Source organism: Hemitrygon akajei, chromosome 2 (genome assembly GCF_048418815.1).
Source record: "Hemitrygon akajei chromosome 2, sHemAka1.3, whole genome shotgun sequence".
NCBI lineage: Eukaryota > Metazoa > Chordata > Chondrichthyes > Myliobatiformes > Dasyatidae > Hemitrygon > Hemitrygon akajei.
In genome coordinates, this window is record NC_133125.1 from 146494197 (window position 1) to 146512981 (window position 18785).

Consider the following 18785-nt stretch of genomic DNA (forward strand, 5'->3'; position numbering starts at 1 on the left):
ACATAAAAATACACAGCCTATATAAAGTAGATATAATGTATTTAGTGTAGTTTCACTTACTGGAATCAGGAAGACAGTGAGGACACTGATGATGGTGTGTTAGGCTGAGTCGTCGGAGGTTGGGGTGGTGGGAGGTAGAGGAGACTGGGGTGTCATCTCATCGTCGTCTGTTTCCATCAGAGCAGGCAGGTCACCTTCTTCTATGTCTGCCTGCCTCGATGTTGAAGGTCGAGTTTCGTTGTCTGCTGTGGCTGATGTGGAAGGCTTGAAAAACGACAGTATGCTTGACTGCTTAGCCTCACGCATTTTTCTATCATAGTTCTCTGTAAGCACTCAAACCATCCTGCAAATAGGCCCTAAACCTATGTACCCTTTCAAAATTAAAGATACTTTTCTGCAATCACTGGAGCATTGTTAATCCCAGCGAAAATCTCACGCAATTGCTTCACGTTCAGTTCCTGGACAACTTCACTTTCAGGCTGTTCGCTACTGCGTTCGGCTTCAATTCTTATCCTTTCCACTTTACCAGCTCTTCATCTCTCAGTTCTTGGTCATGGGATGGCAAAACCTCTTCAACATCATCTTCGTCAACTTCCACAAACCCTTAGTCAAACTCACTATATCCTTACTTTGTTCACCCGATCGAAACGCTTTATTATTGTCTAGTTTTACACTAAGTGTAACACCTTTACACACTCTTTTAGGCTCTTCCGATACCTTAGAAATCATCTTGCTAACGGATGCACAAAATAAATCGATATAAAGCACAGATGCTCACAGGCACGTGTTTAAGCAATGCCGGTTAGAATGCAGTTCCGGGGGAGGAGCTTGGCTGCTCGGCGCGCGCGCTGCCTTTTATCGCACACTGCCTTATTTCGTAACAGTGAAAACATCTCTGTTAGTGAAAACAGGTAACTAATGTAGGTCTTTCGTAACAGCGAGGTGTCGTAGAGCAAATGTTCGAAAAACGGGGACACCTGTATAATATATCCAATCATTGTATAGGAGTATTACCACTCTAACAATATATTACCATTCACTAAAAAGAGTAGTTCCAAGTTAAACTATCTTGCAGAGCTCAGCACATTGGTTTCTGTTTCTCTGGTCACAGCAGATTTGACTCGTACCTTATCTCGCAAGAATTAACACCTAGCGTTCTCTGCACACAAGGGTATTTGCAGTCTCTTGGACCCTAGTCACATAGCTTATTAACCCTTTTCTCCACATGGAGGGTATCTGTGGTGATTGTGGGGGTGGGGTTGACTGTGGGGTGACGTTAACGGTGGGGATGTTGTGGGGGATGGGATAACTGGGGATTGGGGGGAACCGAGTAACGGATTTCAGGGAACATGGATAACTGTGGGAGTGACGGGGTGACTGTGGGGGTGACGGGGTAAATATGGGGATTGTGGGGGATGGGGTAATGGAATTGTGGGCAGGCAGGTGAAACTGGGGTAGGATAACTGGGTATTGGGGTAATGGGGTAACTAGGGGTTGTAGGTGGATGGGATAACTATAGGGATTGTAGGTGGATGGGGTAACCGGATTGTGGGGTTGATAGTAACTGGGGGATTGTGGTGGAGATGGGGTAACTGTGGGTATTGGGGTTTGTGGGGGGTAACGGTGTTGTTTGGGGACACAATTGTGGGGGGACGGGTGAAACTGGGGATTGTGGGTGTGGGGTTACTGGGGATTCTGGGGGGTTAGGGGTGATGGGATTGTGGGGGTATGGGGTAACTGGCATTTGTAGTGGCTATGGTGTAACAGGTTTGTGGGGGGTGCAGGGTAACGGGTTTGTGGGGGGTTTGGGGTAATGGGTTCGTAGAGGGTATGGGGTAACTGTAGTTCTGGGGTAAGGGGTAACTGGAGATTGTGGGAGGGTGGGTGAAACTGGGGGTGGGGGTACTGGTGATTGTGGTGGTGTAGGGATGATTGTGGGGGGTACAGGGTATCTATAGGGTTTTGGTGTAACAGGTTCGTGGAGATACAGGGTAACTGGGGTTTGGGTAAGAGGTAACTGGGGATTGTTGGGGGTGGGTGAAACTGGGGTGGGATACTGGGGATTGTAAGGGGGTAGGGGTGACTGGGGATTGTGGAGGGGTGTGGTTGACTGGGGATTGTAGGGGTACAGGGGAACTGTGGGGTTTGTGGGGGAGTATGGGGTAACAGGATTGTGGGGAGACAGGGATAACTATGGGTATTGTGGGGGGATGGGAATACCTGTGGGGATTGTTGGGATGATGTAACTGTGGGTGAAACGGGGAAACTCTGGAGATTGTGGGGGTGACGGATAACTGTGGGGATTATGGGGGTGATGGGGGTAACTGTCGGGATTGTGGGGTTGTGATTTGAGCCATATTGGACAGATGTGGATGTGCCTCCTCACCCCGGGTTGTTCCAGGGATTCACATTTTCCAGTTTATGGTCGGCTGTGAGCTTCACGATGATGGGACCACCATCGGGTTCTGGCAGTTTGGCTGGGATGGGTCAGACTTCATCAGCTTCGACAAGGACCGGATGGTGTGGGTGACCCCTGTGCCCTGGGGTCAGATCACTAAGGACGAGTGGGACCGGAACACGGCCGGGATCCAGTACAATAAGGAATACCTGGATCAGGAGTGCATCGATGCGGTGAAGAGATATGTCAAGGCCGGGGAGAGTCACCTGGGGCCCAGTGAGTTGGGGGGGGTCGGGAATGTGTGTCTGGGAGTGATCCCCCCAAGCTCACCTGTGACCCCCTTCCACCCATCTCCTCTAACCCCCTTTCAACCGTCTCCTCTACCCCCCTTCCACCCATCTCCTCTACCCCCCTCGCCATCTCCTCTCTACCCCCTGCCCTGCCGCCTCCTCTCCCTCCTCTCTACCTCTCCTTTTTCTCTCCACCTTTGCCATCTCCTATCACCCTCCTCCTCTTTTGCCCCCTTTCTGCCCCCACTCACTGCCTCCTCTCCCACCCCCAGATCCCCCCGAAGTCTCGTTCACCGCCTCCAAGGATGGCGGCCACCTCTCCTGTGTGGCCACTGGCTTCTACCCTCAGTCCATCGACGTGACTATTCTGCGGGACGGCCAGACTCTGGAGGAGACCCATTCCCACGGGATCCTCCCCAATCACGACAACACCTACCAGCTGACCAGGACGGTGCAGGTGGAGCCCACGGACACTGCAGAGTTCTCCTGTCGGGTGGAACACCGGGGTCTCCCCGAGCCCATCGTCTTGTTCCTGGGTAAGAGACGCTCACTGGTGGGGTGGTACACGGGCGGTGAGAGGGAGGGGGCTTGGATGTCCACTGGCCCAAGGATGGGACACTGTTGACCTCTGGTCCAAGAGCACAGTGAGGGGTCACTGTTGACCTCAGGCCCAGGAGAGGCCAGAGGGAGGAATCACTGATTCTAAGACAGGATGGTTGGTCTCTCTCTGTGGGATGGGAGGGTGTGGGTGGGGTTGGTGAAGGGAGAATCAGGGTTATCCCTGTTTCTGTCACTGATGTGATACTGTTTCTATGAATTACCAACAGGTCCGAAGCCCAACTCCAGCCCAACCTGGATCATCGCTATAGTTGTGGTCCTGGTGGTGGTGGTCATCATCGCTGTTGGTGTTGCCTACAAAAAGAGAGGTAGGACTGGAGGGAGTTGGACTGTCCCCCTGGGGAAGGGGGCTTGGGCAGGGTGTGTCCTTCTGGCATTCCTCAGCAAATCCCATCCCAGCACCCTTGCTTGCTCCCAAACTTCCTACTGACCACTCTGTCACACATCAGCTTTGTTGAGTTTCATGGCCTTAGAATGAGTTGGGGCCAAACTGATCCTGTTGGATGTGTCTCCTTCCACAACTTGTACCTTGAGTACTGTTTGTTTGAGATTTACTGGGCAGATACTGAATCTATCTGGTTATATGCTGGGGATATGGAACCTTTCTCACTGACTGTCTCTGTGTTTTAAAACAGGGGACAATGGCTACAATCCAACTGCAAGTAAGTTCACTGTAAATCACAGCTGGATGGTTTTGTTACATTGTTCATGTTCGCTGTGTCTCGTCAACAGAGCAAGGGTTCCACATGTGTGTGAGCACTATAGAGTGAAGGACAGAGAGTGGTAAAGTAGTAGAGAGATGGACAGAGAGAAAGAGGGAGATGGACACAATGAAAGAGACATTGACCGGCATAGAGGAAGGGATGGACAGAGATCAAAGAGCAAGAGTTAAACAGGAAAAGGCAGAGAGAGATACAATGAGACAGACAGTGATGGGGCATGTAGGAGAGAGAGAAAAAGGGGATGACAGAGAGATGGAGAGGGTGGGAGGGAGATGAACAGAGACAGAGAAAGATAAGGAGGCAGGAAAAGAGAGAGGAAGACATGGAGAGGAAGAGACAGTGAAACTAAGGGGGTGTCTACAAAGATAGGGACTGGCAGAGGGAGATTATCCATACATACCCGTATTTGTGCAATGGTGTATCATGTTGCATGTGGCTGTCTTTGTTTCTCCGAGTCTGCTCTGCATTGGTAATAAATGTTTTCCTGCCTGTCCTTCCATTCACAGCTTCTGACAAAGGAGAATCCTCCTCCAACTCCCCTGCCATGGCCTGAGGTAGGAACCGTGTTGGGCACTGGTCAACGCTGGGCTTCCCAGCTCGTTACTGGAGCTGGAGCTGGTCATTACAGCACAGTCTGGGCACTGAGAAACTCCGGTCTGGAACCAGAACTGTGGGATGGGCTGTAACCAGTCCCCACAGCACCTCACCCTGGGAATGGCCTCCTGCTCAGCGCCATTCCAGGGATCTTGTGCCCAGTTTTCATGGTTTGTCATTGGTATTGCTGCTTTCCTGTGGTTGTTCAGTGTTTTGTGGTGGGGTGGGAAGGAGAGCTAGGGGGAGTTTGGGGTATTGGGGTGTTGTGGGTGATTTATGGTGGTGGGGGAGATGGGTTTTGTAGGATGTGTTATGGCTGTGATGTGGTGGGGAATGGGTTTAATGTATAGATTATGCTGTACTGCTTGTTGGGAATTGGAATCACTGGACATTATTCCCGGTGTTGGGTGGAGGGGGTGGTTTTAGTAGGTTTGATTGTCAGTGTTGGGGAGGTTTACTGCTGATGCCTCTGTGACGATATCCTAAGTTATTCATTAAAAACTCTGCCTTTACAGAGCGAGAGAGTGTGCAGCTGATTCAGAGAGGGGGCACCGAGCAGCTTGTGAGTCGCTATGGTGATAGAAGGGCAGAGCTATATAATGGACAGCTGGTGCTCAGCATATTTTGGATAAATACAAGGTCAGCTGGCTTTCTCTCAGACACACACAAACACTGGATGAGCTTTGAGTGCCCACAGAAGGGTGGGTTTTGAGGATCACTCGGGAGAAACAATCAGTGGCTCTCACAGTGTGGAAAAGATGTGACTGGTGGAAAGCTTTCAGTGTGTTTAACCCTTGCCTGGATTGATAGCTTTACCACATGAAGACGGTACCCTTAGTGTGGTCATATTCAGTGACTTTAAAGGATTCGGAGGACAACGGAAAGATAATCGGCATCGGCTTGCTTGGATAACAAATCACCTCTCTCTCTCTCCTCAATTCTACTCAACTCAATTTCACAAACTGAACTGACTTTGTTTTCCTACCATCGTAAGACTGTATCCTTTACCACCTAATCTTGAAGAAGTTTGTGTTTTATATTTACACACCTATATATGCATAAACTCTGCTAACCTGTTTGATTTATCTGGTTTTATGTTACTATAGTATGTAGTTACTAATAAAATAGTGTTTGTTAACAGCAAAACTAGACTCCAGGTGTGTTCCATTTCTGCTGGTTCTTTTAACCCGTTACAGGGTACATAACAAAATTGGGGCCTGTGTCCGGGTTCTGAACAAATTGTTTGGAGCCATTCTAAAATTGTTGGGGGCTTGATCTGATTCGGGAAAATCCCTTTTGATTTGTTTGAGTGGAAAAGCAGCAGAAATGGATGTTAGGCATTTTCTGGCATCGCCTGACTCTGTGGCTTTGAAGAAAGCTAGAAAGGATGAATTGCAGGACATTGTGAAAGAACTGAAACTTACAGAATTAAAGAAGGGTATGACAAAGGTAGAAATTCAAAGGAAAATAGTTAAATACTATATTTTTATGAAGTAATTTGATGAGGAGGTGTTAAAGAGATTTCCTGTAGATAAAGAGGAGATCCAGTTACTACTGGAACAAATGAAGTTAGACTTAAATTAGAGAGGGTTGCAATTAAAACAGCTCGGGGCTGACAAAGCAGAAAAAAAGAGGCAGTATCTGGCTAGAGAGGCAGAAAAACAGAGGGAAGAGGCAAAACAACAGAGAGAGTTTGAGAGGGAAAGATTGCAGCGAACAGGTCAAGTGCCAGGCCATGGTAATGAGCTGGTTGTACTGTTTAATGCTAACCAAGAAATTAAGTTGGTACCTCCATTTGATGAAGCCAAAGTTGATAGATATTTCCTACATTTTGAAAAAGTGGTCCAGAATCGGAAATGGCTGAGGGATGAGTGGGCTGTTGTGCTACAAAGTGTGATTAAGGGGAAGGCTCAGCAAGCGTATTCTGCCCTGTCTCTTGCAGAGGCCAGTGATTATGACACAGTGAAAGATGCTGTGCTTAAGGTTTACGAGTTGGTTCTGGAGACATTGGGACCAAATGTATTTAGAGTTTGCCCATGAGAAACAGGTGTTCTTCAATCGTTGGTGTACCTCAAAAGGGACGAATGAGACTTTTAACAACTTAAGAGAGTTGATTTTGATTGAAGAGTTTAAAAGCTGCGTCCCTGCTGAAATAAGGACATACTTAGATGAGAAAGAGGTTGCGACCCTTACACCATCTGCTAGGTTAGTAGACGAGTTCGCCTTAACCCATAAGGTTAAGTTTTCCTGGAGTAAGAGTTACTGAAAGAGTATCAGAGATAACCCACAGGTTAAACCAGAAGGTAAGTCACGAACTAGTGACAAAAGTAAGGAGGAAGAAAAGCAGTCAAAAGGAGAACTTTCCTGTTTTATGTGTCACTTTTGTAAGAAGTCTGGTCATGTGGCGTCTAATTGTTTTGTTCTGAAAAGGGAAAAAGGAAAAGAAAAGGAGACAATTCCAAATGAATGTGTTAGTGGGTTGAGACACCGCTAAGGAAGGAGGGGTCTGACCGAATTCAAGAGGGATTTGAGCAGTTTATCTCAAATGGGTTTGTGTCTGTAAAGGAGGGGTCAACCCTGGTTCCAGTGAGAATCTGGTGAGAAACTGGCGCTTCTCAGTCACTAATATTGGACAGTGATTTGGAATTCAGTGATGAGACCAAAACTGATGAAGTAAATATTATCAAAGGTATTGGAAAGGGGACTGAGGCCATGCCTTTGCGTAAGGTAATTTTGAAATGTGACTTGGTATCAAGACCCATTAAGTTAGGGGTACAATCTGAATTACTGATAGACAATGTTGATGTATTGCTTGGTAATGACCTTGCAGGTGTGGATGTTTATTCAGAAGTGCAGCTAACGAGCAAACCTGATGCTGACGACCCACACATGGATACTGATATTTACCCCACATGCACAGTAACCCAAAGCATGTCTAAAAAGTCTGCTGATGCAGATAGTTCAGGGCAGGGGAATTCTGATGCCCATAATAGCCAAAACGGGTTCAGATCATGATGATTTAGCAGAGACTTTTCTATTTTCCATGTTTCCAAGTTGTGGGGAAACCTAATCAGACAATCCCAGTAGCCCCACTTCGGCCAATACCTGCTTTTGGTGAACCTTTTTCCAAAGTCATAGTGGATTGTGTTGGCCCATTGTCAAAGACTGCAGCTGGCCATCAGTATGTGTTAACCATTATGTGTGCTGGATCTAGGTTCCCCAAAGCGATTCCTCTCCGAAATATTAAGGCTAAAACTGTGATGAGAGCACTCATCAAGTTTTTTTACTCTGGTTGATCTGTCCAGAGAGATTCAATCTGACCAAGTCAGTGACTTCACTTCAGGGTTGTTCCAGCAGATAGTTGGTGAACTGGGAGCTAAGCAAATTGTATCATCTGCGTATCACCCAGAGTCCCAAGGAGCCTTGGAGAGGTTTCATTCCATTGTTAAGACAATGATTAAAACAGATTGTGGGGAAAATGGAAAAGACTGGGATGAAGGTGTGTAATTACTTTTGTTAGCTGTCAGAGACTCAATTCAAGAAGCTTTGTTTGAACTTGTTTTCGGTCACAGGGCTAGAGGACCCTTAACTTTACTCAGAGAGCAGTGGTCTAATCAGGAGGTATGTATAAGCATGCTCAGTTATGTTTTGGAATTCAGAGATTTGTGACCTTGCAAAGCAGAATTTGCAGAACTCTCAGGGGAAAATGAAGGTCTGGTATGACAGGAAAGCTAGAGAACAGATATTTCATGTTGGAGATAAGGTTCTGGTTCTGTTCCCACTTTTGACTAACCCACTCCAAGCAAAATTTAGTGGACCGTACCAGATAATTAAAAAAATAGACTCTTTGAATTATGTTGTTAGGACCGAAGGAAGGCCACTCAAGTGGTACACATTAATATGATAAAGCCTTGTTATAACTCAAAGACAGCACCTGTGAGTACTGTTATGAAAACAAGTGGAGTCATGGAGACTGGTAATGAGGTACCAGATAATTTTAACAAACTAAGTGTAGTCCCAACAAGGCTCAGGAATTCTGTTGCTTTGGAAAACGTTGACAGCAAAGTCCATCATCTGGAGCCTGACCAGCAAAATCAATTGAAGGGGTTAATTAGCAAATATGTGGATTTGTTCCCTGACGTTCCAAAACAATGCACAGCTGCCGTGCATGACATAATTGTAGGTCAAGTTGACCTAATTAGGCAACATCCCTACAGGATGAATTTAGAAAAGAGTAAAATGGCTGAACAAGAAATTGGGTACATGCTGACAAACCCTATCATTAGGCCATCTACCTCAGACTGGGTGTCGCCCTGCGTTATTGTGCCTAATCTGGATGGCAGCATGAGATTATGTACTGGTTACAGGAAGGTTACTGCAGTGACCAAGACAGATGCTTATCCTATTTCTAGAGCGGATGACTGTATTGATAAGGTGGGAAAGGCTAAATACCTTACAAAGATTGACCTGTTAAAAGGATACTGATGTGTTCCCTTGATGGAAAGGGCCCAAGAAATTTCAGCATTTGTAACCATCTGGACTGTATGAGTATAATGTTTTACCCTTTGGAATGAAAAATGCTCCAGGGACATTCCAAAGAATGATGAATTCTGTAATTCGAGGATTAGAAAAAAACAGGGGCTTATATTGATGATTTGGTTGAATGGAGTGACACGTGGAAAGAGCATATCTCGGCAGTAGAGAAGCTGTTTGACAGGCTTTCCAAGACCAATCTTACTGTCAACCTCACTAAAAGTGAATTTGGCTGTGCCACCATTACTTAACTTGGCTATGTAGTAGGCCAGGGCCAACTGGCTCCTGTGCAGGCCAAGGTTCAAGCTATTGCTGAGGTTCCCGTTCCGATGGGCAAGAAAGCTTTGAGAAGGTTTTTAGGAATGGTTGGGGTACTACTGCAAGTTTTGTAAAAGCTTCGCGGATATCGCTCTCCCCCTAACGAAACTAATAGGGAAGAGTGAAAGATTTGTATGGAGTGAGCTTTGCCAGGAGACATTTCAACGACTGAAAACTATTTTGTGTTATCACCCTGTGCTCAAAGCACCTGATTTTACGAAACCCTTTTCTATAGCGGTAGACGCTAGTGACGAAGCTGCCGGGGCAGTATTGTTACAAAAGGGTGATGATGACATTGAACATCCTGTAGCTTATTTCTCAAAGAAATTTAATGAGCACCGGAAGAATTATTCCACTGTTGAAAAGGAGTTGCTATCACTCATTCTGGCTTTGCAACATTTTGATGTTGCAAATATGTTTGTCCTGCACAGAAACCACTTGTGGTTTACACTGATCATAATCCATTAGTGCAGTGGTCCCCAACCTCCGGGCCGCGAAGCATGCAGGGGTGCAGCGGTAGCCGGTATGCACCCAGCACATCTTTAAGAAAAAAGCCAAAATAAACAAGCTAATTAATTAGGTGCCACCCGGCAGGTAAATGTCAGCCCAGATCAGAGGCGACTGCCGATTGTGTAGAGCAAGTGAAATCAGCAATCGCCTCTGAACTGGGCTGACGTTTACCTGCTGGGCGGCACCTAATTAATTAACTTGTTTATTTCGGCTTTTTTCTTAAAGATGTACTGGGTGCATTTCGGCTACCGCTGCACCCCTCATGCTTCGCGGCCCAGTATCAGTCCATGGCCTGGAGTTTGGGGACCACTGCATTAGTGTTTCTGAGTAAGATGAAGGATAAGAATAGAAGGTTACTAAACTGGAGTCTGATCTTGCAAGAATGTGACATGGAAATAAAACATATAAAAGGTACTGACAACATTATAGCAGATTGTTTATCCTGATGTTAAGTTAAAATTTGTATACACTTTAGCTGTGTTACCTGATAATTACACATGTATTGTTTCAAGTTTGCTCCTTGATCAAAATTTTTCCCAAAAGGAGGGAGGTGTGATGATATCCTAAGTTATTCATTATGGACTGTGCCTTTAAAGGGAGAGAGAGAGTGTGCAGCAGATTCAGAGAGGGGGCACCGAGCAGCTCGTGAGTCACAATGGTGATAGAAGGGCAGAGCTATATAATGGACAGCTGGTGCTCAGCATATTTTGGATAAATACAAGGTCAGCTGGCTTTCTCTCAGACACACACAAACACTGGATGAGCTTTGAGTGCCCACAGAAGGGTGGGTTTTGAGGATCACTCGGGACAATCAATCAGTGGCTCTCGCAGTGTGGAAAAGATGTGACTGGTGGAAAGCTTTTAGTGTGTTTAACCCTTGCCTGGGTTGATAGCTTTACCACATGAAGACGATACCCTTAGTATGGTCACATTCGGTGGCTTTAAAGGATTCGGAGGACAACGGAAAGATCATCGGCATCGGCTTGCTTGGATAACAAATCACCTCTCTCCTCAATTCTACTCAACTCAATTTCACAAACTGAACTGACTTTGTTTTCCTACCATCGTAAGACTGTATCCCTTACCACCTAATCTTGAAGAAGTTTGTGTTTTATATTTACACACCTATATATGTATAAACTCTGCTAACCTGTTTGATTTATCTGGTTTTATGTTACTATAGTATGTAGTTACTAATAAAATAGTGTTTGTCAACAGCAAAACCAGGCTCCAGGTGTGTTCCATTTCTGCTGGTTCTTTTAACCCATTACAGTGTACATAACACCTCATTCTATCACCATCTCTGCTCACCTCTTTCCCCCTCTGCAGGAAATTCTGTTCACAGCAGGATATTGATGAAGAAATCTATGGGAACAGAGTGTAATCCTGGAACTCTGGCTGATTAATGATATTCTTGGGATAAACTAAAATTTAGGTTTTGATCTTCGTGCTGATAATTTGCTGATTCACTGCAGTAGCTGGACTGTAATGTTGCTTTTCAAAGAAAGCTGAATCCCTTTAGCGTGTGTGGGATGAAGGGAAGGGCTTAGTGGAGAACAGCTCTGACCCACAGCTCAGCCCTGGTCGGCATCTGGAGACTCACAGTTAGATGAATAGATTTGTTCATTCAGTCAGTTTGACTGCTGACCTGGAGTGGCTTCTGGCCCCTGTGGGATGGGAGGGGAGTGGGTGACAGGTGCTGAAGTTAAAGTGAGACTACCCCATGGGCTGTGGGAGTACTTACACGGAGACCTGAAAATGTAATTTAATGCTGGTGTGAGGGAGGGAGGGAAGGATTCTTTCATGCTTCATTGTCAAGGCTTTTTAATACTGAATCCAAATAAAATCGATTTTCATTCCATCTCCCTGTCTGGCAGTGTTTGTGGTGGTGGGAACATTGGGATTTGAAGGATGCAGCCACTAGGACTCCGGACAATGTGGGAATGATGTGTATTATGGATTTAAGGAGAATCTGCATTTCTGGGAGGGTGTGGGAGAAGACATGAGGAGAGGTTTTTGGTGAGGCAACAGTGACCAGGGAGAGATCTGGCAAGGACCAATAAAACGGTGTCTGGTACAGTGGTGACGATGTTGCTGAGATGTTCCTAGTTACCTTCTGCGAAGTTGGAAGCCAAGGATTTATGTAATTGCACCGTCATTCAGAATTAGGTTTAATATCAGTGGCAATGTCGTGAAATTTGTTGTTTTGTGGCTCCATCCAGACCGTGCTCTGTTCCTGCTGCTGCCGTCAGGAAGAAGGTACAGGAGCCTCAGGACTCTCACCACAGGATTAGTAACATTTGTTACTTCTCAGTTATCTGGCTCTTGAACTAGGGGCGAAAACCAACAGGTTTTCATAAGACCGTAAGACTTCAAAGGTTCAAAGGTCCAATTTGATGTCAGATAAATGTATACACTCTCTCCCGTACAAGCCGGGGGTCAATCCAAGGTTACACGTTGTATCGGAGGGACAGAAAGGTAGGCAGAGGGGGTGGCATGGCTCTGCTGGTGAAAAAAAATGGCATCAAAATCAGCAGAAAGATAAGTCATTGGATTGGAAGACGTTGAATCCTTGTGGCGTGAGTTGAGAAACTGCAAGGGTAAAAGGACCCTGGTGGCAGTTATATACAGGCCTCCAAACAATAGCTGGGATGTGAACCACGGATGACAATAGGAAACAGAAAAGGTGTGTCAAAAGGGCAATGTTATGACGATCATGGGAGATTTCAATATGCAGGTTGATTGCGGAAAATCAGGTTTTAACATTTCATTCATTCTTTGGGGAACTCCTCTGTTTTTGTGGATGTTTGTGAAGAAAAAGCATTTCTGCATGTATATTGTATTACAACCGTCCTTCAGCCACGATTCAGTGATGGCCACAACATCATAAGTGACAATCTGTAATAGTGCAACAAGATCATCCACCTTATTTCTTATGCTCTGTGCATTGAGATATAACACTTTGAGTGCTGGATTTGCTACCTTTTTTGATTTTGCATCCCTAATGCACTGATATTCACTCTGTTGGCTGTAAATTTGTCCTGTCATCTGCCTGCTGTACGTGACAGTCTGACTGCACGCTATCTTTGTTTATTTACCGTCCATCCTATCCTGAGTCCCTTCACTCTGGTTCCCAACCCGTTCAGGTGCAACTCATTACTTTTGAAAAGGTCATACCTCCTCCAGAAGAGATCACAATGATCCAAGAACCTAAAGCCCTGCCCCCTGCACCAGATTCTCAGCTGCACATTAATTTGCCAAATCATCCTCTTTCTATCCTCACTGGTGGCACAGGCAGCAATCCAGAAATTACTACCCTGGAGATCCTGCTCCTCAGTTCTCTGCTAGCTCTCTAAATTCTCTCTTCAGGACCTCTTTGCTATTCCTCGTATGTCATTGGAATCAATATGTACCAAGACATCTGTCTGCCCTCCTTCCCTGTCCAATATGGTGTGAACTCAATCTGAGACAGCCCTGACCCTGGCATCTGGGAGGCAACCTACCATTCAGAATCATGTTCACAGAATCTCCTGTCTGTTCCTCTGATACTGAGTCCCCGATCACTACTGCTCCCCTCTTCTCCCTCTTTCCCTTCTGCACCATGGACCCATGCTCAGTGCCGATAACCCGGTCTCCGTGGCATTCATCTAGGAGGTTATCCCCCACAACAGTATCCAAAATGGTTTACTTACTATTGAGGGGAATCGCCACAGGGTGCTCTGTGCTAACAGCTTAGTCATTTTTCCATTTCTCCTGACAGTCACCCAGCTATTCGCCTCCTGAAACTTTGGGGTTGATTACTGCCCTGTAACTTTGATCAATTATCTCCTCGCTCTCCCGTACAAGCTGAAGGTCATACAGTTGCTGCTCCAGATCCCTAACATGGTCTTCAAAGAGCTGCGGCTGGATGCACTTATGACAATAGACAATAGGTGCAGAAGTAGACCATTCGGCCCTTCGGGCCTGCACCACCATTTTGAGATCATGGCTGATCATCTACTATCAATACCCGGTTCCTGCCTTGTCCCCATATCCCTTGATTCCCCTATCCACAAGATACCTATCTAGCTCCTTCTTGAAAGCATCCAGAGAATTGGCCTCCACTACCTTCCGAGGCAGTGCATTCCAGACCCCCCACAACTCTCTGGGAGAAGAAGTTTTTCTTTAACTCTGTCCTAAATGACCTACCCCTTATTCTCAAACCATGCCCTCTGGTACTGGACTCTCCCAGCATCTGGAACATATTTCCTGCCTCTATCTTGTCCAATCCCTTAATAAACTTATATGTTTCAATCCGATCCCCTCTCAATCTCCTTAATTCCAGCGTGTACAAGCCCAGTCTCTCTAACCTCTCTGCGTAAGACAGTCCAGACATCCCAGGAATTAACCTCGTGAATCTACGCTACACTTCCTCTACAGCCAGGATGTCCTTCCTTAACCCTGGAGACCAAAACTGTACACAATACTCCAGGTGTGGTCTCACCAGGGCTCTGTACAAATTCAAGAGGATTTCCTTGCTCTTGTACTCAATTCCCTTTGTAATAAAGGCCAACATTCCATTAGCCTTCTTCACAGCCTGCTGCACTTGCTCATTCACCTTCAGTGACTGATGAACAAGGACTCCGAGATCTCTTTGTATTTCTCCCTTACCTAACTCTACACCGTTCAGATAATAATCTGCCTTCCTGTTCTTACTCCCAAAGTGAATAACCTCACAGTTATTCACATTAAACATCATCTGCCAAGTATCTGCCCACTCACCCAGCCTATCCAAGTCACCCTGAATTCTCCTAACATCCTCATCACATGTCACACTGCCACCCAGCTTAGTATCATCAGCAAATTTGCTGATGTTATTCTCAATGCCTTCATCTAAATCGTTGACGTAAATTGTAAACAGCTGTGGTCCCAATACCGAGCCCTGTGGCACCCCACTAGTCACCACCTGCCATTCCGAGAAACACCCATTCACCGCTACCCTTTGCTTTCTATCTGCCAACCAGTTTTCTATCCATGTCAATGTCTTCCCCCCCAATGCCATGAGCTTTGATTTTACCCACCAATCTTCTATGTGGGACCTTATCAAATGCCTTCTGAAAATCGAGGTACACTGCATCCACTGGATCTCCCCCATCTAACTTCCTGGTTACATCCTCGAAAAACTCCAACAGATTAGTCAACCATGATTTACTCTTGGTAAATCCATGCTGGCTCGGCCCAATCCTATCACTGCTATCTAGATATGCCACTATTTCATCCTTAATAATGGACTCCAGCATCTTCCCCACAACTGATGTCAGGCTGACAGGTCGATAGTTCTCTGTTTTCTCCCTCCCTCCTTTCTTAAAAAGTGGGATAACATTAGCCATTCTCCAATCCTCAGGAACTGATCCTGAATCTAAGGAACATTGGAAAATGATTACCAATGCATCCACAATTTCCAGGGCCACCTCCTTTAGTACCCTAGGATGCAGACCATCTAGACCTGGGGATTTGTCAGCCTTCAGTCCCATCAGTCTACTCATCACCGTTTCCTTCCTAATGTCAATCTGTTTCATTTCCTCTGTTACCCTATGTCCTTGGCCCATCCATACATCTGGGAGATTGCTTGTGTCTTCCTTAGTGAAGACAGATCTAAAGTACTCATTAAATTCTTCTGCCATTTCTCTGTTTCCCATAACAATTTCACCCAATTCATTCTTCAAGGGCCCAACATTGTTCTTAAATATCTTCTTTCTCTTCACATACCTAAAAAAGCTTTTGCTATCCTTTATATTCCTGGCTAGCTTGCATTCATACCTCATTTTTTCTCCCCGTATTACCTTTTTAGTTAAGTTCTGTTGTTTCTTAAAAACTTACCAATCATCTGTCCTCCCACTCACCTTAGCTCTGTCATACTTCCTTTTTTTTAATGCTATGCAATCTCTGACTTCCTTTGTCAACCACTGTGGCCCCTTTCCCCCCTTTGAATCCTTCCTTCTCCGGGGGATGAACTGATTTTGCACCTTGTGCATTATTCACAAGAATACCTGCCATTGCTGTTCCACTGTCTTTTCTGCTAGGCTATCCGTCCAGTCAACTTTGGCCAGCTCCTCCCTCATGGCTCCATAGTTTCCCCAGTTCAACTGCAACACTGACACCTCTGAGCTGCCCTTATCCTTCTCAAATTGCAGATAAAAACTTATCATATTATGATCACTACTTCCTAATGGCTCCTTTACTGCAAGATCGCTTATCAAATCCTGTTCATTACATAACACTAAATCCGGAATAGTCTTGTCCCTGGTCGGCTCTCGTACAAGCTGTTCCAAGAATGCATCCCGTAGGCACTCTACAAACTCCCTATCCTGGGGTCCAGCACCAACCTGATTCTCCCAGTTCACCTGCATGTTGAAATCCCCCATAACTACTGCGACATTACCTTTGCCACATGCCAATGTTAACTCCCTCTTCAACTTGCACCCAATATCCATGCTACTGTTTGGTGGCCTGTAGACAACACCCATTTGGGTCCTTTTGCCCTTACTGTTCCTCAGTTCTATCCACAGAGACTCTACTTCTCCTGATCCTATGTCCCCCCTTGCAAAGGACTGAATCTCATTCCTCACCAACAGGGCCACCCCACCCCCTCTGCCCACATTTCTGTCCCTACGATAGCACGTATACCCTTGTACATTCATTTCCCAGGTCTGATCTCCCTGCAGCCATGTCTCCATTATCCCAACAACATCATAGTTACCCATTCGCACCTGAGCTTCAAGCTCATCCGCCTTATTTCTGACACTTCGTGCATTCAGATATAGAATTTTTAGCCCATTTCTCCTCTCTCTGTTTGAATCACTGCCTATTGTGCTTAACCCAGCTCCCCAAACTCACATCAGGCTATACGCCCCTAGAATTTTGTTGTCCTTCCTAAATTTACTTATTCTTTCAACACATTTAACTCCATGTTCCATCAGACCATCCCTCTGTACATGTGTCCTCCTTATCACTTGTTCCGCCTCACCTTTCTCTACTACACACTTAATATTCCGGAACCGTGTAGTCCCCACCTGTCCTTTATTCTTCCCCTCGCTATCCTCTCTCACATTCTGGATCCCCGCCCCCTGCAAATTTAGTTTAAATCCCCCCAAGAAGCACTAGTAAACTTCCCTGCAAGAATGTTAGTACCGCTCCAGTTCAGGTGTAAACCGTCCCTTCAGAACAGATCCCACCTTTCCTGGAACAAAGCCCAATTATCTAAAAACCTGAAGCCCTCCCTCCTGCACCATCCTCTCAGCCACGTATTAATCTGTATAATCTTTCTGTTCCTTGCCTCACTCGCACGTGGCACAGGTAGCAATCCTGAGATTGTTACCCTGGAGGTCCTGCTCTTCAGCTTCGCACCTAACTCCCTGAAATCCCTACGCTGGACCCCCTCACTCATCCTACCACGTCATTGGTCCCTACATGGACCACAACATCTGGATTCTTGCCCTCCCTCTCGAGAATAACCTGCACCCGATCTGAGATGTCTCGGACCCCGGCACTAGGGAAGCAACATACCATCCGAGACTCCCGATCTTCCCCACAAAATCTCCTATCCGCCCCCCTGACTATAGAATCCCCTATCACTACCACTCTCTTCTCTTCCCTCCTCCTCTTCCTAGTTGAGGGTCCAACCTCAGTGCCAGAGACAGGACCACTGCAGCTTGTTCCTGGGTAGATCATCCCCACCAACAGTATCCAAAACGGTATACTTATTTTTGATGGGAACGGCCACAGGGGTGCTCTGCTCTCTCTGTCTGCTCCCCCTGCCTCTCTTGACTGTCACCCATTTGCCTACCTCCTGTCTTTTCGGTGTGACTACCTCCTGATAACTCTTATCTATCTCTGCCTCTGCCTCCCGAATGATCCGTAGTTCATCCAGCTCCTGCTCCAATTCCCTAACTCGGTCTGATAGGAGCTGCAGCTGGATGCACCTTTTGCAGATGTGGTCATCAGGAACAACTGTGTTGACCCTGACCTCCCACATACTGCATACGGAGCACACCACTGCTCTGTCTCCCCCATTACCTGATCCCAGATTAGTCAGAATAAATGAAAAAAGGATCTACTGACCTTACCTTCTTTACCTCAGCAAGCATGTACTCAGGCTCACTGATTTCTTCTCACCGAAGTCCTCTTGCGCCTGTGGTGAACTACATATACCTGTCTGGACACACCCCCCTGCTGACTGCTCCTGTGGCTCCTCCCACGGACCCCGGTATAAAGGCGATTGGGGCCTGAGCCCTGCCTCTCAGTCTCCAGGATGTAGCATGGTGGTCAATTGCTGCTTGTTCTTTCTTCCAGACAATAAAAGCCTATATCTCGCCTCACGTCTTGGAGAGTTATTGATGGTGCATCAGCGCCAAAGCCCAGCACTCTGCTCCCACGCACTCCGCTGCCCGCGCCTGAAAGTGGGCCTCTTTTTAAACCCTGCGCTCACCGCTGACGTCACCCACACCTGTGCAGTTTTACCTTCCTCCTCAGGTACTCTCCAGGTAGGTCCGAGGGTCTCAGCCTACCTACAACGGCTGATCCTCCGATCTCCAGTCGTCTGTCGATCACGAGCACTCCTTACTCCTGCTCCGCTGCCCGCACTGACTTCACACAGATGTAGTTCCCTGGGAGACTCTGGGTCTCCCTGAACTCCAACATCCAGCATGAAGAATGTATAATAGCCGTTTACTGCATTAGCTACAGTAAGAGAAACCAAAAGGGAACTTTAACAAAAGCTTACCCGGAGCCAACATCTCTTTCGAGCCAAAGCCAGACACTCCA

General features: G+C 46.4%; 1 protein-coding gene across 1 annotated transcript in view; it reads left to right on the top strand.

Annotated features, from left to right (window-relative positions):
- Positions 1–11206, top strand: part of LOC140716550 (class I histocompatibility antigen, F10 alpha chain-like) — a 34195-nt gene extending 22989 nt beyond the window's left edge. The window contains exons 3-9 of the mRNA XM_073029372.1: positions 2402–2674; positions 2961–3224; positions 3516–3614; positions 3942–3968; positions 4535–4582; positions 5138–5619; positions 10527–11206. Of these exons, the coding sequence (XP_072885473.1) occupies positions 2402–2674; positions 2961–3224; positions 3516–3614; positions 3942–3968; positions 4535–4581 (710 nt within the window). The 3' untranslated portion in view covers position 4582; positions 5138–5619; positions 10527–11206. The remainder of the gene's footprint in view (positions 1–2401; positions 2675–2960; positions 3225–3515; positions 3615–3941; positions 3969–4534; positions 4583–5137; positions 5620–10526) is intronic.
- Positions 11207–18785: the final 7579 nt, after the last annotated feature.